The sequence below is a fragment of the Pezoporus occidentalis genome, unplaced genomic scaffold (assembly GCF_034315485.1).
Source record: "Pezoporus occidentalis ecotype Australia unplaced genomic scaffold, CSIRO_AGI_Poc_V1 ctg28, whole genome shotgun sequence".
NCBI classification, from domain to species: Eukaryota; Metazoa; Chordata; class Aves; order Psittaciformes; family Psittacidae; genus Pezoporus; species Pezoporus occidentalis.
In genome coordinates, this window is record NW_026914718.1 from 1,137,047 (window position 1) to 1,163,678 (window position 26,632).

The 26,632-nt window shown below is 41.1% G+C and overlaps 2 protein-coding genes across 3 annotated transcripts in view; both read right to left on the reverse strand.

Annotated features, from left to right (window-relative positions):
* The window catches only part of CCDC201 (coiled-coil domain containing 201), a 385,512-nt gene that overhangs the window by 89,975 nt on the left and 268,905 nt on the right, over nt 1–26,632 (reverse strand). The gene's annotated exons all lie outside the window — the stretch shown is intronic.
* ADCY1 (adenylate cyclase 1) overlaps nt 1–26,632 on the reverse strand; it is a 141,767-nt gene that overhangs the window by 66,318 nt on the left and 48,817 nt on the right. For both annotated transcript variants that reach the window (XR_009966072.1, XM_062625381.1), the window contains exons 3-4: nt 14,398–14,516; nt 5,454–5,565 (exon numbers count right to left, since the gene is read on the reverse strand). Coding sequence is in view for 1 of the 2 variants with exons in the window: in XM_062625381.1 (XP_062481365.1) it covers nt 5,454–5,565; nt 14,398–14,516 (231 nt within the window). In the remaining variant the exon portion in view is untranslated. The remainder of the gene's footprint in view (nt 1–5,453; nt 5,566–14,397; nt 14,517–26,632) is intronic.

Consider the following 26,632-nt stretch of genomic DNA (forward strand, 5'->3'; position numbering starts at 1 on the left):
TCCACTGGTTGCTCGGAACTGGACTCAAGCTTATATGTATGATCTGCCTCATCAGGATCCTGTGTCAGCACTAGCAAGGGGGGCTGGGGAGACAACTCTCCTTAAAATTAGTCTTTGTAAATATCACCCTCTCATCCACACTTAATTTATACAAGGAAGGGTTACATGGTGTAGGTTTATATCTGTTTTCCAGCACTAAGTTTCCCATCTTAACCAGGCTGCAAAAAAGTGTGCTCATTTTGTATTTTAAAAGTACATCGTAATTACCTTCAAATAAACTAAAGCATTCTATAGATTCAATAGAATTCACTTCTTAAAGTGACTGCTTCTAGGGATAGGTAGTTCAAAGCACAATAAGGAACTGAATGTTCTTGACACATTATAAAATCCCCCAACCACAACAACCACCACAGAAGCTGATTAAAAACATGACTTGCTGACTCTTTGCCTCAGGCTCAGAAGCAACGTAGGTAAGTTCAATATCTTTGAGGCTGAACAGGTACAAAAAGCCACTTCAGTAACATTGATATTTTGAGAGTAAAACTTGTTAAAAGCTGAGGAGGTAATCAGGGAAGGATTCTAAACTAAAATGGAAAGAGATAAAAATAGACCCAACCTACAAACACTGGCGAAGCCTGGAGGTATACATACTGCATATGGAAAGAACAAGGAAGCGGTGTGTGCCAGCCTGGCTAATGGATGAGATGCCAGAAGTGGCATGAATGGGTAAGATCTTTCATTCAGATATCAAAATCCACTTCTAGTGATGTCCTCTGAAGAGCTTGAACTTTGTTTATCCTTATCCACTTGTAAATGGAAAGTCTTAGAAGTCCAACATGCAGTAACATGGGATTTGAACTAGAAATAACAGGATCTGTAAATACAAGTATTTTTCCACATATACTAGATGCAGGAAGTATGGGAGAGAAGTCTACCAAAGAAGAGAACAATTAAAGAAGATCAGAATTCCTCTGAAAAGCAAACCCATTGCATTACAATGCAGGACGCTGGATAAATGCCTCCTCTTTACTATTAAGATAACTTATTACAGGTAAAATATTTTGGGTAAGGCTGAACTGCATCACAAGATAGTGGAGCTGTGACCATGACAGCGCACGAGCAGGGGCATGCGCAACTGTGTGATGCTACTTGGGTAACCAAAGCCTTGAGAACCTCCCTCATCCGCAGTAAATCCATGCCAAAGCATGAAAAGCAAATGCACTGAAATATACAGTGTATTACAGTAACAAGGCACCCAGCCTAAGTGTGGGGTGTCCAAGAATTCCTTGGGAACCTAAACCCAACATGATGCAAACGATTGTATGTCACTAAAATTTGTCACACAAGTAAGCTGAAGCATGATGAAGTGGAAGCTAGCTATAGTGTTGGAGCTTCCTCTACATGGCCAGTCTTCATTTTAACTCCCCAGGAGAGGCTGAAGGTTAACTGCAAAAGCACCTGAATATCTCATGCAAAGACCAGCTGTTTAAAGCATTTGTTGATACCATGCAATGCAGAATGACTACCAGACTGCACAATGCTACTCTTGCTTTACTAAAACTGGAAGAAAGTGAGGAGCTTCAGAAGTAACAGACTGAACAAAGTAAACTAAGCCTGGACAGCAGATAAAATCCAAAAGAAATTAATGCAAAATCATTCTTTTTATTATCCATAGGCCTTATGAGAAACTTAACCAGCTGTGTAAGTTCAAGAAGGCGGCTTGCTATTGTGCACAATCCCAAGGGAATCTCTACATGGGCAAACTTACTCAAAAGGCTTTCAGAAAACCAGGGTGCCTAACGACTGTGGCATTACAGGTACTTCAGTAACCAGATATACAAATGAACCCTGAAGCATTCCTCACAGCCCCATGTGCATTCTCTGGTGGCTGCTAGGATGAAGTTACACTCCTGCAAGCCTACTAATACTATCACTCATTTTTTATTAGCTTTATATTTTTGAGACTCACTTGTGACTGAAGTTAGCCCACAGACTCACAAGTTACTGAGACCAAAAAGTCTCATGTAAAGTAAGAGTATCTGAGATTGTTTCTTGAAGAAACCAAACAGTGCTATTGTGAACACAGAAAAGATGCCATCAGTTTGAGAACTGCATTCAGATCACCTCTTCTCCTAAAAGAGTTTAAAGACTGAGATTTACAAGGTAAAATAACCTGTACAAGGTAAGCTTTTGAAAAACATGTTTTCTCTAGAGGTGAATGAAAAAGAACATGATAGAACTACAAATCATTTCTTGTAGGGAGTAAGAAAATCAGGACTTTTCTTCCTTCTCTATAAACAGAATGTTCAAACAAGCTTTCAAAGGAATTGAATGCCAATAAATTGAAACCTAAGGTTTGCATTCAGAAGTCCCTGCTACAAGCTGTATTTATATTTGTATTTATATATAATATATTCAAATATATATAAAAATATAAATTGATATTCACTAATTTATATGTGATTTTAAAAGAGGCACAGCATTTCAAAAGCTATTTGCCTTACCAAAAAATCAAGCAAGCAGAATATAGGAAGAGAGAAAAATCTAGTGCTAAAAAGCATAAACTGGCTTCTAAATGTCAGAGGGACAAACGTTAGTATTCGGTTGTCCCAGATCTCTCAAAAAGAGCTTTATGTGTTTGTCTGAAGCACCTGGTTCTGGTCAGCTTATGAACTCTACTGTCAAAAGCAAAGACTCCCTATTCCCATAATGTGTCAATGTGCCAAAATGCCAAGACTCTTCATGCGACTTCGAACAAATATACGCTGCCTTACGCTTACTACGCTTCCCACAGTGGTGACAGGGACTTTTTAAGCATTACAGTTTTTAGACAGGACAGCTGTTTCAACAAAGGCTGCCATAAACTGCCCCTTCCAGTTGACATTGCTTCCCAAGAAGCAGCAGCACACAGCATGCACACCACAGTTCAGTTCTCACAGCCAAAGTACCTATCACCAATACAGTCTTCTTTAAAGTCCCTGAGATTTCCTCCTTCATCATTCTGAATGCTAAAGCACAGCATTGATTTAAAATCAGCCTAGTGCTCTGTTTTGATCTAATAATGAGTATCTAGAAGTTGTTATAAACATGAGATCAGAATCCTTCTGAAACGTTACACTTCCCAGCACATTTCTTCTGTCTGGGGGAGACACAGTAACAAGTCTCCCTTTACCACACCAGAAGGCGCCAAGGAAAGTGCATACGTTCTGTGCTTTATCACACCCGATGCAGCACAGTCTGAGCTAGAAGCACAAGTAACAAATCTTCCTCACATACCTGAAAGAAACCATGAGATCTATTTTCATATTTGGAAACAGAATGCATGCAGCCTGGATAGAAAAGCTAAGTGTTTTTAGCTCTGCTGTCTCAAATCTGCTTCTTCCCTAACAAACAAGTAGCCTCACATCACAAGCTAACATGTGGCTGGTACCCTGACTGAGATGTCACTGACACCGCCAGTTGGCTCCATCTGGCCACTGCTAAGGGAGCAAGCAGGGTACAGTAGCCACCTCCCTTGTTTCAGTGCTATGTCCTGTGTCACAGGCTTGTGCATTTCTGTGTGCACATCTGATCTCCTGCTATGTCACAAGTACTCCCATTCTACTACACTGCTTTGTGTTTCATGGCTCAGATGACTCCACAGATGACAGCATTATAAATTTTAAAAGCACTAAGGAAATTGAGGCTGTTCAGCCTGGAAAAGAGAAGGCTGTGTGGAGATCTCAGAGCAGCTTCCAGTGTCTGAAGGGGGCTACAAGGATGCTGGAGAGGGACTCTTCATCAGGGACTGCAGCGATAGGACAAGGGGTGATGGGTTCAAACTGAAAACATGGGAAGTTCAGCCTTAGATACAACAAAGAAGTTCTTCCATGTGATGGTGTTAAGGTGCTGGCACAGGGTGCCCAGAGAAGCTGTGGCTGCCTCATACCTGGCAGTGTTCAAGGCCAGGTTGGACACAGGGGCTTGGAGCAACCCGGTCTAGTGGAAGGTGTCCCTGCCCACAGCAGGTGGATTGGAACAAGATGATGGTCCTTTCCAGCCCAAACCAGTCTGGGATTCTACGGCTGGTTGACATTTGGAGGATGAAATTCAGTAATGAAATTAAAGTCAGGAGACTGAACTTTTTAAGCCATTTAAGCTTTTGCCAATGCTCATCTGAATGGCAGTCCCTTTTATGTCTAAGGTACACATCTATGAAGCACTCTGGGGACCTGTGCTCTCTCTGAGGGATTGCCTGCAGTTCTAGTAATGAATTGGTTGTGCAAAGCCTGTGAGCATGTTATAAATTCATGCCAAAAACCCACACCTCCATTGCATCTCAGCATCTAAGTTAACCTTTTGTTTTTCTTGGAAAAAGGGAACACACAACAGTTCCACTCTGTTATGAGTTGGACATCAAATGCAAATCAGGACATAGCACCTAAACAAATGATAACCCCTTTAACTAAGAATAGGTCTTTGTCAATCCTGGCCTCTTGTGGACTAGGAGATTTCTTTCTCCCTGGGGTCCTTGAGAGCTGTTTATCAAGAGGGAGCCATAGTGTCCCCAGGCTTCAGATCTCATGTGGAAGGCTATGTCAAGGAAATTGAGTTTGGACTGAAAAAAACGTGGATGTTGAGAACCTGAAGAAATTTCTTCAGGCTGCTGCACAGTCTGAAGACAAGACAGCTATAGAGCAGAGGAGCATAATTCATGTGGAGGTGATACTTCTCAGCGATGTCCTCCCATCATAGATTTGAGGAAGTTTTGCTTTGTTCAAGGGGAAAACACCTTTTCAGCATATTGTTAAATGTAATTTGAAGCAAGATGTGTGATTTTTTTCAGGCATGTCCATTCCTCTCATTTCTTGTCAAGTGGTTGTGGTACCATTAGACTACTAGGAGTCATAAGCAAGGAACATTTCTCTCATTTTCTTTTCCTTGGGGAATCTGGCACAATGTAAGTGCAATCACCAAAACATAAGCATCAGTTATGATATGGAGCCCATTTTGCCTACAATAGCCTCCCTGAAAAGCTTCCATCATTTCAGTGACAAGGAGTGCTCTCTGTGAAGAGCTGATTTTACTCTCTAGCTTCTTATTATCACAGGAAGTAGTTTTATGCCATCCTGCCAATAGTCACAGTTTCCATTATCTTGTTTTTTTCCCCATGCAGGATGGAAATGTAAATATTGAAATATTATCTCTATTTTGTGGAAACAAAACCAATGAAGAGCACTGACGGCCTCCAAGGAGGGGGGAGAAAACTACATTAAAAACAGGAATGTAAGCTTCTTTCCTAAACAATTTAAATGGACTGTTTTCTCTCCAGAATACTAATAAAAAATAGGAAGCTTTAAATACTCACAACACAGAGGGCTGTATCAGTCTATCACAGATTTCTAACATGTAACTCATGCATCATTGTTCAGAGGGGAATTTAAACTCAACTGAAATAAGAATGTTGTACTTACTGTAGCTAATTCATCAAATTTGCCAAAGAGCTCATTCAGCAGCTTCACCAGCTCTTGGGCAGTACATTGTGATGCCAAACTAGTGAACCCCACAATGTCTGCAAACAGAATGCTGTAAAGAAAGAAAAGACACAGAGGCATCAGTACAGAAGATGTCTTCACCATCTCATTATCCTCTTTTATAGTATGATCCAAAGCACTAACTCAAACAAGCCCTGAAACACTATCAATAAAGTGCTAGCTGGAAATGGCAAAGATTCAGACAAATAGGAATCAGCCTGGTGCTGTCAGCTGTTGTAGAGAACCCTGGAACACTTTCAATGCCTGTGTATCTATTGTGTATACCTATCCAGTGCAGATATGGCAAAGCACCTTGTTCATGAGGTTTCCCCATGACCACTTCAAGGAGCAGAAAGAACAACTATGTCTCCTCTTTTCAGCTAGGATCTTCTCAGCAAGATTGGTTTCAAAGACAGGTTTTGGACTGGTGGAGTCCCACAGCCAAACTAACAAATACTGCATGAGGTACTGAAAGATAGGAGTCAGTAACTCGTGTACTGTAGCTCTGTGATGTGGTGTTACAGCTCCCTGTGAGGAGCCAGCATCCACAGTGTCAGGCCAGGCTTCTCTGTACCATGCTGTGTGGCTCAGGTAAGTGTCCAGCTTCCATCAATGTTAGCAAGGTTTTGATGTCTGACAGTTTAAACTGCTTTAACAATTCCTACCCATCTGTGACGATAAGGGAGATAGCTGAAAGTGAGAGAGAGGGTAAAAATTCTTGTGCAGATAGTATGGAGCTCTGATCCTTTTAATTACCTCGAATCCTTCATCTGCTGGTAGAGGCCCAGAGCCCACTGCAGGAATTTGATGCATTTATCTCCAACACCCAGACTATAAATGTCAAACAAGTCTTTATTTATGCAAATGCTAATAAAGAGTTCCAGGCTACACGGCCTGGGTATACCTGACTTCATGTAAAACTTAGCTTGTAAATGGTAAATTAAATTAAGCATTACATACTCTCCTTCCCCTCAACTAACATTCACTCTACAGTTAAAAATCAGATGCTAGAAAAGCAAGATTAACAAGTCTACTATTTCCCATTCACCATAAGCCACAGAAAAGAGCAAATACAAATCCTTACTTATCCCCTGCTTCTATAATTTCATTTAACCCAGTTGCTAAAATCCCATGTCCACTGGAGCAGGTTAGGTAATGTATCCCTAATGCACAAAACCAACTCATTCAAAGTTCAATGGCTTTAATCTACACACAAAGCCCCTGTGTTGTCATGCTAATCCTTGGGGTAGTCTCCCCACTCTCTTCTCCTTTGAGCAAACTTTATAAGAAAGTTGCTCCAAATGACCTGAGTTTAGGAAAAAAAAATGGGTTTCCATTCCTTTGCTGTTTAAACACAACAAAAAGGCTTCTTATAGTGAAACATTCAGCATTTAGTTAATTTGACTGATGCGTGTCTCTGCTATCGTGAATGTGAACCAACCATGTGATGAAGAAGGTAAAAGGCAATAATAACAACAATAACAATAATAATAATAATAATAGAGTCCAATAATGCCAACAAAGTGCTTTGCATATTTGCCCACAGAGATCTACTCCCTGAATTCTGCTGCTGTTCGACAGCCCTAGGCTGTTCTTTCTGGAAATTCATCAGTAATATCAAATCATTCTCCTAAATTCCTTGAAGATTTTCCAATGTACTTAAGCGTGCAGCATGGTCTTCCATACAGCTTGCTTTATGACCCATTTACTCTATGACCTAAATTCACATCAGAATTCATACAGTTGAAAAAGACAGAAGGAAAAACAACAACTGTTGCTATCCAACGTGTCACGTAGTTTCCAAGTTTTAATTAGATCCTGTTTGCATGGAATGTAGATGCTGCTTTATAACAGCTTCTGCCAGCCTTGCTGCCACTTCACAACTCATCCTTTGCACATTCTACATTTTGATTGATTTTTCTACTTCCATTTTAAATACAGCATTCCACTTTTTTCCTGTCTAACCACATTTACAGTAATAGCTCCCACATCACCAACAAAATCAGCATTTAGGGTGCGGAGTTAGGCCTTTAAGGTAATAACAATGTTCTCTCTTTACAGAGGTCTTTAGCAATGAAGAACACACACATACACACAAACTAGAAATGCCCAGTGCTTGTGGACACCGTATAACAATGTCTTGATGACTAACAGAGCAACCATTACACTGCTGACATGTAGACTTACATCAAAACTCTCAATTATTTAAGCACAGAACACAGAAAATACATTTATGCATAATCATTCAGCTAAGCTGAAAGTTATTTTACATATGACTACCTTAATAAGTCAAGATGGGGTTCTTGTTAAGCCTTTAAACACTTGAAAAATGCTCATTAGATTCAAACCACTGGTAATTATACAAAAAAGGTATAATCTAATACAAAAAAAGTCTGTAAATGTAGCCACAATACATAACTGAGCATATAATTGCAATAGGTAGGTATTTTAGGTAAAACATGTAATTATCATGAGCTCAGACACAGTTGTTCAGTTATGCCTAGGAAGTGTTTCATACTGCAGTTACCTGTATCCATCTTAAAGCCAATGCAATCGGTTAGGTAATGTGACTGCTGTTACGCTTTCTTGGCATGAGAGGTTCTGCACAAATTTGTATACTCTTCAAATGTGCAAAGTAGAACCATGCCTGGACATGGTACAAATGGGGGGGGCAATGCTGTGAGTACAAGCCCTGCCTTTTTCCTTTAGAGGAACTCTGCTCTATTCTATACCCATGAGACGCTACAACCTGAGCAGCTGCTGCGTTTCTGTTGAAAGCAGCCTGAAATTCAAGTAAACAAACATGATTGTTCAGCAGGGATAGCAGGAAACAGCCAGTGGATGAACAGGGGCTTTGGAGACCCAAAGCGCAAGCAGCACAGCTAGCCTGCTGCTTCCACAGTCTGCTGCCGCTCAGAGGTGGCAGTCCTGAGAAGGGTGACCCTTTCTCACACAGCTCTGACTCTCTAAACATAGCATTGAAACTCATTAGGTGGTTCATTTTATCTTAACAGGTATGCTGACCAATAGTCAGTCTCTCTTGTGCTTCTTCACCTGTCTGTACCCGTGTGTTTCCTCTTCACCTACTACTTGGACTGCAAGTATTGTGGGGCAGCTCCAACATGTACTCTTTGCCATACAATGTCTCAAACAAATTAGGGCAGCATCTTGGCCTGTGATACCGGGTTTTGACTATGGAGTCAAATCACCCATCTCATGCAATAAGCTTTTTCTCCCCTGTTACATCCTGCTCAGGTTTTTTGAACACGAAGGACACAGAAGGCATTTATCAGGACACAGGAATATTTGTCACAGAGAGAGAGAACAGAAAAGAGATTATAATTCTTGCTCTGGTCATGAAAGTTGTAAGGGTGTTAAAGAGAGAAATGATAAGATGTACAGTGCCAGAATTCCAGTGATATGCCCGAAGTGTTTCCAGGGCCAAACCATATTTTCAAATACATTCCAATGTGTTCAAAGTCCAAGTCTCCACCTGCTGCTCAGCACAACACAAATGAACACTGAAATTCCCTTGCCTTCGAGCTGGATATATAATTCCCACAAAAATAATAACAGTCTTAAATGTAGGCCATGTCTAACATTGATATACTTAGAAAAGTTAAAGCAACTAGAGGAATGACATCAGTGTTAAGGCACATTAATCAGTCCTGTAGATGCACTCATTCAAGAGCAAAGTAGCCTTGGTTCACTGGAGCTTAATCACTAATTGCCATGGAGGTTCACATCCTCAGAGAGGATTAGAGTAAACTAGGGCTACCTTATTTATGCATGAGAGAGTCCTCATTGTGCTATAGTGTACTAAGGGACACTTCACAGTGACTGCCAAGTGATCTCATTTTAAAAATACAGGTATTATCATATATAAAAACAAGAAGAGAGAAACTACCTATTAACAACCATTTCTCTTAACGGCCATTCGGGGATATGACTCTCCCTGCTTTAATTCCATAGAAATCTTAACGATGCCATTGGGGCACTTGGTGAAAAAGCAGAAATCCCACAATCTCAATTAAACTGAAACTATTAAAGAAAGAAGAGAAATGGAAATGGAAAGAAAGTGGAAACAAAGGACAAAGGTTCCTTCTGTTTGTTCAACAGCATAGCTCGCACATGATTCAAGCACTGCTCTCCGTGAGAAGCCATGTAAATGTGATGGTTAGCAAGTCTAAGTAGTTATTACAGTGCTAAGCCTGGCCTTGCCTCATTGTCCAGGGGCTCAGCAATGCTCTTACTCCTCCATCTCACAGCTGAGCAAAGGGACCCCAAGGAGCTATCATTCTCTTTGCTTGTGTGCTATACCAAAACCTCTGCAATCCTATGTTCTTTGAGATACCCGGCATCTGTCCTCTAGCTTTCAGTCATACCAGGTTTTCACCAGTAATTTCACAGGATCAGGAAGTTTGGCTAATCTGGTAAAAACTTAAATCCCTTTGGCTTTTAGACAGACAGTGATCAGCATCATAGGTTACAACAGCTTGTCAATATTCTAATTAAAGTCTAGGGGAAAAGATAATCAATTATTGAGCAGAGCTTTGTCAAACTCCTGCTCTTGATTTTAAGCCCTGCATGAAACCACAGAGGTTTGCTTGCTCCTAACGCTGCCTGCTTGCTTACAAAAGCGCAGAGGAACAGATACTGAGTATTCCTGAAGCGCAAGACAGCAGCAGCAGTATCTGAAACCTTCCCTCTTACCACTTTGAGATGCAAGACACGCTTTTGTTACTGGTTTTCTCTCTCAAGGTAACAGCTATGGTTATCCTTTCCAGGACTTAAACCACACATCCATTGAGGAGCGGGCCCACGTGAACCTCATGAAATTCAACAAGAGACCTTGTTGAACATCTGGGTGTGGGCAATCCCCAGTGTGGGTATAGACTGAGGGATGAATGGATTGAGCAGCCCTGCAGAGGAGGAGCTGGGGGTACTGGTGGATGAAATGCTGGACATGAGTCACCACTGTGTGCTTACAGCCCAGAGAGTCAACTGTACCCCAGGATGCATAAAGGCAAGCACGGCTGGCAGGTTGAGAGGTGATTGTCCCCCTCCACTCCACACTCATGAGATCCCACCTGGAGTGTTTGAATCCAGCTCTAGGGCTCCCAGCACAAGAAAGGAAAGACAAGGGCCTGTTAGAGCACATCCAGATAGGAGTCACAAAACCAGTCAGAGGGCTGGAACACCTCTCCCGTGAAGAAGGCTGAAAGAGATAGGCTGTTCAGCCTGGAGAAGGCTCCAGGGAGACCTCATTGCACTCTTTCAGTATATAAAGGGAGCTTACAAGAAAGACAGATTTTTTTACCGGTGTCTCTAGTGATGGAACAAGGAGTAGCGGTTTGAAATTAAAAGAGGGTAGATTTAGATTAGATACAAGGAAGAAATTATTTCCTATGAGGGTGGAACACGTTGCCTGGAGAAGCCGTCAATACCCCATCCCTGGGAGTATTCAAGGTCAGGCTGGTCAGGGTTTTGAGAAACTTGTTCTAGTGAAAGCTGTCCCTGATCATGACAGTGGGTTGGAATTAGATGATCTTTAAAGTTCCTTCCAACCCCAACCACTATGTTTTCCATGATTCTGATTTTTAATGGAGGTTTCTTAAGGACGTTTTTAAAGTTACCTGGAGTATTTGGTTTGATACACAAACAGCTATTCCTAACTGCTTCCGGTATAAAAATTCTGAATAAAAGCAAGGCAACACTGCAGCAAGCAACTTCAGGAAAGAAAGCATTATAAACAGTCATCTCATCTCTGTCACAAACAAGGTGTTGAGCTGTTTCAACACAGGCATACAAGTTACACGCATTCTTATCTCATATTTCTTGCCTGTGTGGAGCATTGCTGCGTTGACAAGGCCTGAGTCATCCCTCCAGGACCTTGTGTATTCCTGTTTCCTCTCCTCTGATCCCTGCAGGCAGGCATAGCCAGTGCCTGCCCAGTGACTGCAGCTCTCCCGCAGCACTGCAGGAAGCTGCAGCACCTGCTAAAACCCAGCGAGGGAAGCCTGTGGCTTGGTCTAAGGGATTTAAGCTGCTTCCCAACTGTGAGTATTGACAGAGCAACCCTTTTCTATGTCACTTTACAGGGCGTTCAGGAGGAAAAACCCTGCCAAGTTACACAAAAGATGTAAGAGCCTGTAGGTGGTAAATGTTCACTTTTAACAACGCTCATTCATGCGCTTTGTGCCCTTGAATAGTCCTGCTGGTTTCAGTGGAGCCACTTGTATAAACAAATGCTCAGCAATGTAAGGAGGGGTTACGTGCCCTGTTTTTCATTTCCACTTGGGCCATTTGTTTAATTAGAGTACAACTTACTGTAAGGATGATATTCTAATAGCACGTGCTGCCTCAGAAAGGAACCTGTAGGGGTTTTGCTTCCCTTAAAGATCAACCCTAATGAAAAACTACTGATAATTTTATCTAAAAGTCACTGCAATGATTAAGAAACAATGCTCTCAAAAAGTTAAAGAGGGCTGTTAAAACTAAGAGCAAAAGGGGATGTGTTTTTACATAAACTAGTTCACCCTGAAGTTTTATGAGCTCAGAAAGACTGCATACAAAAGGCTCATAGGGCTCGTGATCACAGCTTTTTAAAACACTGACATGGGTAAGTTAAACTCCAAAGTGTTTCGAGTTCTGATGTCTTCTAGAAGACAGTACAGACCAGACATATTTGCATATAAATAAATAGCCGCAAGCTGTGCTCTGGCCTCAGACTGGGTTACAACAGCCTCTAAATGGCCATAAGGAATCTTTTTATTGGTAGCTTTATCCCAGCACGTGTGTTGCCTGAAATGAATATCTCTTCTTTCAAAGCAGCCAGTTCTATTTCACACTGTAAAAACCAGGTTAAATGAAACTGCTATACCAGAGGTTTGAGCAATTGGTAGCAGTTCGATTGATCACTTTCTGTTTATCTCATGAACATTAATTGAGTTACAGAGCAGACTGAGTAGCCGTCTGTTAACATACCAAGTCACCCATACCCTTATCCATGCATGTGTTGAAACAGCGTCATTCATATCTAATGGAGTAGGAAAAGTCCATTCCAAAAGAGACAAACAACAAAATGTGTTGAGGGCTCCATTCAGGGCTGAAACACAACCTGAAATTACCTAATTGAATTAGAGCTGCATGAAAAGATTCAGTCAGGACTAGTGTGTTTTTACAGTAGCCACTGTACATACATGTGCAACCGGTAAATTCCTCAGCCCTGTAGGACCAGATAAGGGATAAAGAAGGAAAGATTAATCCTACATTACTTCATCTAATCTTAAGAAAGAGCTGTCTCTTGTATATTACAAACCATACTCCTAAGTATTACATCTGGCTCACATCTGGCCCTCACATCCTTCATGGCAACCTTGGCTGAGGCCACCTCAGTAAGGTATCATCTGTACACTGTGCTGAAACGGCTTCTGAACTATATATGGACTATTTCCTTCTCATGAGCCACAGATATTTTTTGATCATTTTATGATCATTTTATGATAATTTATAAATGATTATTTTGATCATTTTTCCTTTCTGATGCTTGAATTTAGTGTCCTCACAAATGTGTATGTGGGGTAACAGCATAAGGCAGGAGGCATAAGCAAGGAAAACTGGAGAAGGAGGAAGACAGCCCACTATGATCTTGAAGTGTATCCTTCAGGAGCTATGAAGCCTGACTTTGGCAACTGAGAACCATCAAAGACTGTAACCAATAATGCTATCTTGGCAGCATCAGCTCTGGGGTGATGTATGCTTAGAGCTACCTTTAAAGTGACGGTTAAAGACTAAGAGTTTTGTATACATAGTGATGCTGATCAACATCATGTAAGATTTTACCATTAGCAAGAAGTGAGCTGCTACTGAACAAATTCAGTAATGTTCCATTTTACAGTGTAAAAATGAGCTAATTTGTTGGTCCTTTAAACACTCCCATCACAGCCATCTCTGATTCCCTCACTCACACAGGCGCAACAAGGAGTCATGAGGAAGTGGTCCTTGCAACTGTTACATTCCTCTCAATAGAAGATAAGCTGAACCGTAAGAGAACGACTTTACGGTGGATGAGGGAGAGGAGGAGGTCCTGAGGGATTTAGTCCATTGCCATATTAGTACACAGTATAAATAAAGGCAGTTCTGTGGCATCAATACTAAGCCTACACCTTGCTCAGTACAAGGGTGCCACCAAGTAAACCTGTTTTTGGTGCGGAAGCAAAGCACTTGGAGAAAAGGTAGCTAGAGGCAGTAGGGTAAAACACCATAATTCAGAGAAGGCCTTTAAGGAATTTGTTGGGGGGGTCAGAGAAGAATAGCAAATGAGAATGCACTTTAACAACAATCAATATATATGAGGGCCCTTGCACAACAGTCTTCTTCTACTGAACAGGAGTGAGAAACAGAATCGAGCCTCAGCCAATAACCTCTGAGGAGCAATGCTCATATGATGGGGACGAATACACATTTTTAAGTTTACATCACACTGTCTTGCTGTATTTCCATGCTATCACCCGGAAAATCTATTGCATTCAAAGAAATCCATCTTAATATCAGGAAAATATAAATGTGTAGGAGTTACCATGCAAAATAAATACTCCTATTCACCCAAAATGTAATACAGTACAAAAAGAATGAATTCTCACTCAAAAAAAGTTGCCTGCCTCCTAGCACTACTATTTTAAGCCATTTATTGATTCACCATCATCTTCTGAGAAGACCATAAAGTCTTCCTATTGTGTCCATTCCCCTCTCTGCATAAATGACAAATATTTGCTACATTGCTGGCTTTTTTTCCTCTAAGACCTGACTGCAGTTTTGCATCACTGTATTTGTATCAAATACTCTCTGCTTTAAATTATTTCATGGGTTACATCAATCCTACCTAACGTTGTCATGCCTTTGAATGTAAATCTTGTGGAAAATCCTTTCGGGAGGCTTCAGGAAATCTTCCTTCATTTCCATTGCAACATTCCTGGGCAGCAGACTCATCAAGAGACGTTCCTAAAGGAAAGCGTAAACAAGATCAGGCTTGTGGTATAGTGGGTGACCATTATTCAAAAGTCTTAAACTAGCAAACTAAATCTTTTCCTGATCTAGTTTGCTTCTTGAGAATATCTGCTGCATAAATAATATGAATCATTTACCTCAAACTTCTGCAAGCTGCGTGGGTGTCTTTATTAAGTCTTCTGCACAAAAGACAATATCAAAAAACTATACAGAAAGGGAAGAGTCAGCTTCAAGAGCAGATAATTGTACATAATTTTCATTAACATCACAATACTAATAATAACAACTTTATTGTTAGTAGAATTTATCTGTCTGGAAAGGACTTTCCAGGATCATTTGCTATCCTTTTGTGTGTCCTATTTCTGAATCTATTGAGTGTGTTGCATTACAAGGACTATGACAGCTGGTTTTTAAGCAGCGAGTGTGGATGATAGATTTATCCACTGTCTGAATCAGCACAACAGTAATAAAGGCACGGTTTTAATGGCATATATCCAGTGTGGCAATGTCTGCTCCAGCCAGCTCACTTATGGAATCCATCAGTACAAACCCCTGGTTAAACACATCTCTTCTTGGTATATCCCCAGAGAGTTTTAGCATAGGTCACATACTTGCATAAAAAGGACCTCTATCGTGTTGGATCTCATCAGTATTGACTATAAAGACCGCTATAGTTTTTCTATTCTGGCCCATTCACAGATACCACCCAGAAAACTTGCACTGGGTGTTCTTATGCGTTCTAAGGTGCTCTTAGATACCTATTTCAGCTTTGTTTTCACTTAGAAAACACTTGCCATTTAAAATGCAGTTCCAAGCTTAGCCAGCAGAACTGCTTGCTTCAGCCATAGCAACAGACTGAATGAGTTCACACACCCACATCCAATCTGATTCAGGAATTACAGGTTCCAGAAATCACAGGGAAAGGCTGGAGGAAGGACAGAGGCACCCTTGGTGGAAGAGGATCAGGTCAGGAAATACTTAAGCAAACTGCACATACATAATTCCATGGGCCCCAATGGATACACCCCACTGATGGAGCTGTCATACGTCATTTCAAGGTCACTCTCAATCTCTGAAATGAAAAGGTCAATCCTATCTTCAGGAAGAGCAAGAAGAAGGACCCAGGCAACTACATGCTAGTTTCGCCTTGAGCCCTGGAAAAGTGATGGAGCAGCTTATGCTGGAAACGAGGGTGTCAGACCAGATGATTTCCAGAGTTCCCTTCCTACCTCAACTATTCTGTGATCCTGTTATCTGATGATAATGGCAGGCGTGAGACATCACAGAAGTGCAGATCTTGGCCAAACCACATCCTCTTTTTATTTAAATGACATTCAATAAATAAGGAACAACAATTAAGCCTGAGAAGACAGTATCTGCACAGACAAGTTGCTCACATGCACACATTCACCAGCCAAAGCCAACAAATAATACTCAAAGGGCTTTTAATTTTACAGGTTTTCTGGAAGAAGACACATTGAATATTCATGTCACCAAGGAATAAGTTAAACTTTGGAGAACTGTCCTGGTATTTACTTTAGACTAAAGTTCCCCCATATGTTTGTGGAGTTCATGTGGCCTTGAAGCTAAAGATCATTAACCAAGACTATTTCCTATTTTTCTCATATGTATACTATGAACACTGCAAAGAATATGATGGAATTAAATATCTGTTAACAGCTTATGCATACATCTATTTCAGATTAAATATAGAGTCTCACACCTTGGTAGAAAATGGTTAATTGCTATAATTTCTATGTTAATTATATATCTCTGCAACAGAATTCTATTTGGGTGACCCAAAATTTGGGTTAATGTTCAAAACAAATTTGTTTTGAAACGCTGACCAAGTTTTGTCAACAGCGGATCTTATGAAGCTCTGTTGCCCACTCCTTGTGTCTTGCATTTGATTTACTGCTTTGACTGAAATATACTGAGGTTGCAAAATGAGCTGAGCACCTATTGGGCAGTAGAGATGCTGGATACCAATTTTATGATGTCCAGTAAGGACACACTTTACTGCGAAGGTAGGATTGGAGAGCTGCAGGATGGAGCACTGGACAGCATCGATGATATCAGGTGTCACATTGTGGTGGCTTGCTTTTTCCATTAGAGGTGGAAAGCAAAACACAAAGAATGACAAAAGAAAACAAGAAAAAGAAAGCTGGATTAGTGAGGGAGAATTGTAGTCTTTACAAAGAGGAGTAGCAGCCTCAGATTCACGGAGAAAGGAAAGACTCAATAATGGCTTTCTCAAAGGGTGGCCACTGCGGACCCTTCAGCCCAAGAAGGAAAGCAGCATTGCAGCTGTGAAGAATCATCACTGGATGAGAGATTGGAAATGTAAGAAACAATGAAAAGCATCAAAACACTGAAAAATAAATGAAAAAAAGACAGAATCTAAACCTCTAGAAAAAAATAAAAATAAGAAAAGTCGCTTTTATTTTGGGCGAAATCCCATCTGTCAAGCGAAGTGGTACTGCCCTTCAGGTCAGCCTAAGGAATGCTCAAAGACTCAGAGGTTTGGAGCTGCAAGAGCGAATTCATGTACATCGAATACAGCTGCTGGAAGGTTTGGTAGAGGGCTCTGGCTGTGTCTCTATTGAGCAAGTCCTACCATCATCTGATACTTTTCATTTGCTCCTGTATGGCTGGCCTGATTATAAAAGTAATCTGAAAACCAGAGTAAAAGGCAAACTAGATGTGTACGGCTGCCTAGCGCATTGAATGGATCAAGTGACAGCGCTGAAGCAAGGCCGATCACATTTGTGGTGACATTCATGCTTGAGCGGTTGTTGCCTCTGATTGGGATGGCTGGTGTCAGAAAAATAAGAGTGAGACAGAGAGCACCAATCAATTAGCCACAGCTTTGATAGAATAAACCAACGCTCATGCTGCAGACCTCCTTACTGGTGACAAATGATGTTGTATCGAGATAACCTCAACACGTAGCATATTCCAAAACACAGGGCCCAGCAGAGAGAAAATGTTCCCATGTTTCCACTTTTCTCGCTGATCCACAATGCTGTTTAGGTTTATTACAGCTGGTTTCTACCAAGAAAATGAAATCTTGGCTCCATGACTGATTGAGGCTATTTTAGGAATTTGTACTCTTCTCCTGCTGTAAATCTTTGCTCAGCATTAACACAGTCTAAAGTCAAATCACATGCTGAAAACAAAGATTATTTTCAGAGACTGTAATTGTCTGCCAGTGATTTTGCATTCTCTGCACAAACCTTGTTATGAAAAGAAAATGGCAGATGAGGACCTATGTCTCCTTCATTCACAGCATTTTTAATTAGATTTGTATTTTAAATTGCCAAGCCTAGCCTGGGATTTGGAATGCCAAACTGTCTGCCTCTCTCAACTGCCTTATCCTTATTAATGAGGATTTCTGCACCATTAATGAAGACTTAATTAATTTTGAAAAGGACAACAGATTTAGCAAAACATCCAGACTTCTTTCTCCCCCCAGCAGTAAAGCATTGCTAGAAATAAGAGAATGAACAAAGATTTATTTGACTCCAAGGCAAGTCCAAATGTGAACAGTAAGCCAATTCGGAATTGCTTGGTGTTACCTTGGCACTATGCAACAACCCACACTAATATCCACATGACAAAGAAGGAAAACACACAAAACCAGAGAAATGGAAAATGCTTCCCATTGTTAATACCCAAAAAGAACATGTATTACTACTTGTTGTTTGGAATGTTCTCAATCCAAATTGCATGTATAAGCTCCTGCATTGCAAGTCTTGCTCTTGCTTGGAGTCAGGGTATCACTCTTGCAGTTATTCAAGACCTGACTAGACAAAGCCACAGTTGACCAGAACTGGTATTGCTGCAGTCCTGCTTTGAGGGGTGGTTGGACTGGATGACCTCCAGAGGCCCCTTCTGACTGCTGCGTATCAAGGGGGGCAACAGCACAAGGATCAGGAGTGGAAGTTGCCTGTGGCCTCCTGGGGAAGCCTGAAGCCATCATGCCACCCTACCACACACACACACATGGCTTCTAAAATAGCAGGGGAGCTCAATTCTCAGCACCCTCTGGCAGTACTTTCCTAAGAAGGAATGCAGGAAGAAGCACACAGACAGCAGAGATTGCCGAAGCAACAGTTTCTATCATCTGCACTCCATTCTGCCCCAATGGTCTCTTCAGCTTTCTCCAAGCTTGGAGACTTCACAGCACAACTCTCTCTCCCGTCCCCATCCCTGGTCTGGACAGCTTCTCCCACCCAGCTCTGCTTGTATGGGAGTCCCCAGTGCACGTTCCCAATACATCTCTTGTGCCTGTCTCCCTTATTGTCTTTCTTATTTTACTGCTCCTTGCAAACACTTACGACTTGCTCAAAGTCCCTTTGAAATCTTCACCTTGATTTATAGTAATTTCACGCGTCTCCCTAAACAATACTATCCAGTCCAATACCACATTCTATTCCTATTATACAAAATGATTTATTTTGACATCTGTACGGGAAAAGACCGTGATACAGTTTAAAATTCCTTCAGCAAGTTGTAAATCATTTATGAACCCACTCTCCCTTCACCAGAAAAGAAGACTGAAATGCACAAAAATGTTCCCAGCCAGCATCCTCTCCTTTCTTTCCCATTGCCTGCTGCGCAGTTGGATGACCCCTCATGACTTTCTGCCTGTAAACTGGATACACTTGCTGTGCTTCTCCATGCTAAATTGTATTCCTGTAGATTATCATATAAGATAAATAGAGAACAATATGGAAATCTTATTTATAGTCAGTGTAGACTATTTTATCAAAGGAAACAGTTGTTGCCATTTCTTCTGATATACAGAAGAGAAACAGCCAGAGGAACTGTAGCATTGCCTCAACATAGCAGGCTCTCGTGTTTCTCTGGTTGTTTGAATTTCATTGTTTCTTGTCCTCTCATGCTGATGCATATGAACATCTAGGGGAAAGCACCTTGAAAATGAACTTACAGTCTGGACTGGCTGAAGGCCATGCAGAAAAATGTAGTGTTTTGCATATCTGTCAATCCTATGAGAACAGAACTGCAATGGATACAACTCGGTCTCTTTGAGTCAGCTTTGTCGGGTTCCTCTGGAGCTGCTGCTTACACAAGCACCCACCAGGGAGCCTGGACCCTGGCTTGGCAGAGAGCTCTGTCTTGCAGAGCTTGCTCAAAACAGGACTCAGAGATTCCCAAGCTCATGCTGGCGAAAGCAGTGACTCCGGAAGGCATTCCAGATCTTGATCCCTTCACACACTCCTCGGTACTGAACCATGTTATTCAAGGTAGACTGCACGCCTATGGGCCACTGCTTTTTGTCTTTTCATAGGCACTTTAAAAAGAAAGAAATAAAAGGTAACAGAAGCAGGTTTGGCACGTTTGTTTCCTGGCTGATAAAACACAAATGGTTTTGTTTGTTATAGTAACTCTCTAACAATGATGACAGATAGGAAAAGAAGCTCCCAAAAGAAAGGAGCTTCTTTTTTTTATCATCTATTCTTGAAGGTTTTTACAACACAAAACATGAAATCTAACCCACCAATTTTTACAGGCTATCACAGATCCCCTTTTGCTATTGCTATGCTTGGAAAGCGCCACCATATTTAAACAGCATTGTTTTCCTGAAGAAGACAAGCATCAGACATGCATACAAAACATTAACTATGTCAAAGTCAACTCATCTATATAATTTTGAGATTCAGCTTCTACTGAGTCAGCAGGGACTCCAAAGTACATCCTAACATCCTAAATATTACCACCTGCTTCCTGATTATACCTTGATAACTTCACTCTTCTAATAAGAGCATAATTAGAAGAGCAAGTGTGATTCCAGAATGGACTGGAGGAGTGTGAGCAGGGTAACTTGAGGTCAGCTCCACAAGTATTGTTCAAACAGGAACAATAGCAGAGAAAGGCTATGAGGACAAACATCCCCATGTTACACTGCACAGCCACTTTAATTCCCTTAAGGAAAACAGAGAAAAGAAGCCTACTGCGATGCATGGAAGAATAACTTTGTGTACAATTCCTAGGATTCATTTACACTTCCTGTAAGCTGGAAAACGAAGACAGCAGATTTCATTAGTGCATTAATTTAAATTAAACTATGCTATGCCCTTCCCTTCAACCAAGTACAAGAAAAAGCACCTTTAAAGACAGTGATTCTTTAAAAGCCACAAGGTGGCAATGTTTCAGAACGTTTCCGAGATATCTTTAAGAATAACGTTTATCAGTAAGTCATCATTAAAATCATCATAATACAACAATATCCACACAGCTGCCATCTAATGCACAAATTTTTAGTAGTATGAGGGTGGCTAACAGCACAGAGGTATGGCAGATGATCAATATACTATGTATGAACTACAAGATGGATTCAGGATGAGCAGACCTGTACCAGACCAATCTGACATCTTTCTATGGTATGGTTAACTGATTATTTTTGGTTAAATAAAAGAAAAGAAGGATGTATCATCAGCATAGGGTTTAACAAGGCATTGGTATGTTCCACATGGAACATTATTAGCTACAATGGGAAAGGTAAGACTTTGTGAAAGAGATAGGGGTGGGTGAAGTTTTGACTAAAACAGAGCAATGGGAACATGGAATGCACAAGCATCGGGCTAAAGAGTGGACACAGAGACCACCAAACTGCTTGAAGGTATAAAGTTCATAGGATAGCACACAAGAAGTGGAATGATAAGAATGAGAAAAGCTCAGCAGTACATTGTGCCTTTTAGGTACCATCCACAAAAACACATGAGATGAAACAAGTTGGAAATCTCTGTATGCAAAAAAAGCCCAGGATACCCACTGAGCATGGAATGACTATGGAGAATTTACATGACACTGAACTAAAAAGGCAACTGTGATTCCAGAATGGACTGGAAGATTGCTTGAGATCAGCTCCACAAATCTTGTTCAGCAGGAACACGAGCAGAGAGAAGCTATGAGGAGAAACAAGGAAGCACAGGGAGCATAGCCTGTTTTCCTGGTTGCCCTCTTTATCTATTAAATCAGAATGCTCTAGAAATATATCAGTAAGGATTAATCTTCTGAAAGGAAAGCTAACAGCATTGACACCAGATATAAAGTGGCAATGAATAAATGACTGCAGCATCAGACTACCATTAATCTTTTTACTCCCCTCCTCCCCCTTAGTATTCACTCTCCCTGAAACTGAACTGGCAAAATTCAACGTATCCACAAAACCATCACAGAAAGCTTGACAGGAAAAAGATGATATTTGTTCCAGTTAATGGAAATCTTCCTACTGGAAGTGAACTTGAATGAGATGAAGCTAAATTCACAATACCAAATAGTGCCTTTATATGTTAGGTATCTTTATTTGCCTCACTATAATGCAGCTCAGTAGCCATACAGATATGATCAGACCATTCTGCAGAGGACATAACTTGAAAGCAGGTAGACTTGAAAATAGTTGCTAGGAAAACGAACAAACAAAAAGTCAAATGGGAGTTTCAGGAGTTCTTCATTATTAGCTGCTAGTTTAATAAATGTCCTTGCTTCTGTCTATCATGCTTCAGTAGGATTTTAATAAGTGGGTTCTTGAGGGTATATCAATGAATATGAAACATTTTTTGGCACTGAACAGCCTCTGAACATACTGTTCTACTCTTCCTATGTGGAAGAAAATGTTTTGCCCATTTTCTCTGCCCTGCCTCTGCAGAGTCAGGAAGGCCAGGTTTCATTTCCAGTGAAATGATCCCCTCACTCACAATATGTATATGTATTAAAACCAAAAAGACACACTTAGAGCACAGGTTATGAAAATTTAATACCCTTATGAAAAGGCTTTTCTGATCCCCATAAAGAGGGGTCTTAAGAATCATCAGAAAGGGTACCAACCACCTGCCAATGTCATGATTAGAGGGAACACAGAAGTGCTAATGCAATTCCTAGGCAGGTGTGCAGCTGAGACGTGTGTGAACTCAGGTTTGCTAGAGGATGAAGAGCTGCACAGAGCGATGTGTTCCCCCATGAACAGGATCAGGACAGCAATCCTGGCATCTCTCTATCTTTTCTTCTGAAGATGCTAGGAGGATGGCATTGCAAGCTACCCCTTCCAGGGTAAAAGGAAGAGCAGACAGAGCTTCACTGGTTTAGCCCTGTTGCTGTAAATTTCCTCTACAGTTAGAGGTTCATCTCTTTCCAGTCCACAGCCATGTCTGGTTTGCTCCACCAACGGAACACTGAATCACAGAATGGTTTGGGTTGGAAAGGACCCTAAAGCTCATCCAGTTCCGACCCCCTGGCACAGGCAGGGTCACCTTCCACGAGATAGGTTGCTCCAAGCCCCATCTGCAGCTGAGGGTCCAGAACAGGGGAAGAATCAGAGGAGCATTAAGGACACACTGCTGCACTAGGAGTGGTGTTTTGCAACATTGCTCTTGTCTGATACAGCATACATTTAGAGCTGCAGTAGCCACTCAATATCAGTACATGCCCTTTCTTATTGCAGATTTTTGCCTGTGGTGGAACAAGCAACAATTCTTCAGTAAAGATATGCTTTTTGATTGCTAGTGATCGGAACTGGGCTCAGTAGTGGGTGTAAACAGACTTAGGATTTAAAAAAAGCAGGAAGCTGAAGTCAAAAGCAATAATTTTAGAACCCAAGGAAGACATAGTAAGTGGTAAGCAGTTACAATTTCCTTTTTAGAAAACTACAGATGCCTTCAGTACAGCGATACAAAAGCAAATCACAGCGTGAACCAGTCAAACGGAATAGATGTCAAAACCTCCCAGGACTAAGATACAATACTATCCTCTGAAAAATCTAGAATTAAAAATGCCTAGATTTTTAGATCAGAAAAATCTAAAAGCCTTTGTCCTTGGTTACTTGTCCTCATTTTGTCTTCCCGGAGCAGAGAAGTGAGCCTAACCCACCAGCAGAAAATTTCATTGCCTTCAGAAGAAGAAAGACAAGGACCAACTCATGAGCATGCTAAGGAAGAAATGAGTGCATTCACTCAAAATAACAAGTGTGACTCAGATTTAGTTCATTATTCCCTTGTCAAACTGGGAAATTCCTAATCAAATGTGCCTGAAGGGAACCTTAACTCCAAATGAAATGAGTTTATACTGAAGAGGTAACGGGGAACAGAAACCTGGGAAAGATTTCAAATTACATAACAGACAAAAATTTACTCCAGAAAGGCAAACCTGAAAATATTAAAAAAAATACCTAAGACTATTTTGTTTTTGTTTTTTTTTTTTTTGCCAGGTAATGAGATGCGGTCTAGTTCTTTTGCTTCACAGAATGTTGACTGAACGGAACTGGCAAAACACCTACCTATAGGAGCAGCAAGCGCATAGTGTCACACACCAGAATGAAAGCAAACTGCCTGGCTCAGTATCCTGAGCGGGAGATAGATAATCTGTGCTAAGTAGCACCATAGCAACTTGGGAACCATTTGACAAACTGCACGTGTGCCTAGGCCAGGTGCTGTAATGTGATGGACCTATTTGGCAGAGCTGCTGCTCTATGGTAGATCCACCTTGTGTTTGAAGAGTGGTCCAGGCAAAGTGTGACAAGCTTGTGTTAAAGCATTAGCTAGCTTTTTGTTATATTAAGGCACTTCTAGAAGTGAAAACAATTCTGTGGACAGCAATAAAAATAAATGGAAGAGAAAACTTCCCCAATGACGTTTTAGAGCTCCCTATAAATTCCTTCTGCTGAAGGAAGAACACCAGCAATCGCTTCTGAGGTTGCTTTACTTTATACTGTGAATATATGTAATAGATGTGCATATATATTATATATAATATACCAAAATACAGAAAAACATTGCAAAAGTGTCAACACAGCACTGCTGTCACGGATATTGCTCTGAATTTAGAAATCAGCCATAAGAAAGTACTTCTGAAGTATCTGTCTTACTATTTAACTTAAGGATCTGATGCGCTATAGCCAGTGTTCTTACCTATGATATTTGCCTTAGCAACTGCTATGCACAATGTTATTAGGTATTGAAAACTGTATGGTAGTGCATTTTTAATTATCTAATGACAGGTTTGTGTGCTCTTAATTGTTCCTCCTCCTCCATTCTCTCTAATGGAAAATAGAGGGACAAAGTAGGAAAAGCAAACTGGAAAATCCACAGAGTCAAACACCACCAGCTTATTTAATTGGCAGTTGTTTAAAGCAGAACATATTCCTAATATTTATTTCAAAACTCCTAACAGCCAAGGTATCAACAGCTTTTAGAATGATACAACTATTTTTAACTTATCCATTCATGTCTGTCTACTCTATTCAATGGAAGCCAGCATCCATTGCAACATGTAAAAGCTTAACGTAGGTGGCATGCCTATATGTCATACATACATCTATGAGCAAAAACCAAATTGCTACAAGCAGCAGTGTGAGACATCCCCCTGCTAGACTGAGGATGAGTGACTACATAGATTTATAGTAAAGAGAAGAGTTCATATGCCCTATTTTCTTTACAAATCTCTTCAGATGCCATTGTTCACACCTTGTGTCACAAAATTCCAGCTGGTTTTGGCTGGAAAAGAGTTATTTTCTTCACAGTAGCTAGTATGGGGCAATGTTTTGGATTTGTGCTGGAGACAGTGTTGATAATGCAGAGATGGCTTTGCTGTTGCTGAGCAGTGCTTGCACAGTTGAGGCCTTTTCTGCTTGTCATACCACCACACCAGTGAGTGGGCTGGGGGTGCACAAGAAGCTGGAGGGATACAGTGGGGACAGCTGACTCTAACTGCCCAATATACCACACAGCATCACACTCAGCATACAAAGCTGGGGGAAGAAGAAGGAAGGGGACATCTGAGGTGATGGTGTTTTATCTTCCTAAGTAACGGTTACATGTGATGGAGCCCTGCTTTCCTGGAGGTGGCTGAACTGCTGCCTGCCCATGGGAAGCAGAGAATGAATTCCTTGGTTTGCTTTGCTTGCACACGTGACTTTTGCTTTACTTATTAAACTCTTTATTTCAACCTATGAATTTTCTCACTTTTGTGCTTCTGTTTCTTTCCCCCATTCCACTGTGTGTGTGTGTGTGTGTGTGTGTGTGTGTGTGTGTGAGTGAGCGAGTGCCTCTGTGGCGCTTATTTCCCTGCTGAGGTTAAACCACAACACTTACTAAAAGGAAGCTTTCAGGAGGTGAAGTTAAACCACATTGTAACAGTACTGATCTAGCCTGCTGCTATAAATGCGGCCTTTTAAATGCTTTCAGAGATTTTCCTGTAATACCATACATTACATTTTTCAAATTAATGTGGGTAGAATAATACCATTACAATGCAAATAAAAGACATGTACATGATTTCCAACTCTCGTGTGTTTTCTTGTATGCTGCTGAGTTTCTACACTTCAGAATTTCAAGTCTAATTGCAAGCACCTCTTTCTGTTATCACATGGCTGTGTAGCTCTAGACTTAGGTGTCCCTCTGCAACCTTATCTCATCTCCAGCAAGGTGTCCAGGATAGAAGGGATGAAATACCCCTATATGTGTCTACTACTAGGGATTACTGCCTGGAAGTTAAAAGGTTCATGTTTACTTGGCCAAAGATAAGTAAGAATAATCCTAATGGTGTGACAAACACAGCTTATGGCACTAACCACATTCACATGAGATGTTTATTCTGCATAAAAAGAGGTGTAATAGAGCTGTAAAACTGGAAAACATTTATTTGTTTGCTGCACCCTGCCTTGCAAGGGGTACCAAACAGCTCCTAATGGCTTCAGGTTGAAGCTGAAGCCTTCCACTTGCATTTAACCTGAGCAGCCCTTAGATTTATTGTCTGCTGTATGAAGAACAGACAGATGCATGACTGTTGCAGGACCGGGGACTAACAGGTGCTAGACAGTAGAAAGCTTCTGGGCATAATTGCCATGTGGGAGAGAGAAATGCACCTCTGCAACTCCTTTTACCTGAGCCCAGGGTGCCATGCAGCAGGATAAAGGTAGCCAATAGTTCAGCTCAGCCCTGTGTAAGGATCTTAGCAGCCAAAGGTGACAAAAGAAGCCGAGAACAGGAGAAGTTCCCATCTCTGCTGCTGCTGCCGCTATTTGGCTAAGAGCACAAAGCCCCAGCAGTTCCAACTAAGAGCCTGAAACTGTAACACTCCTTATTTTCTCT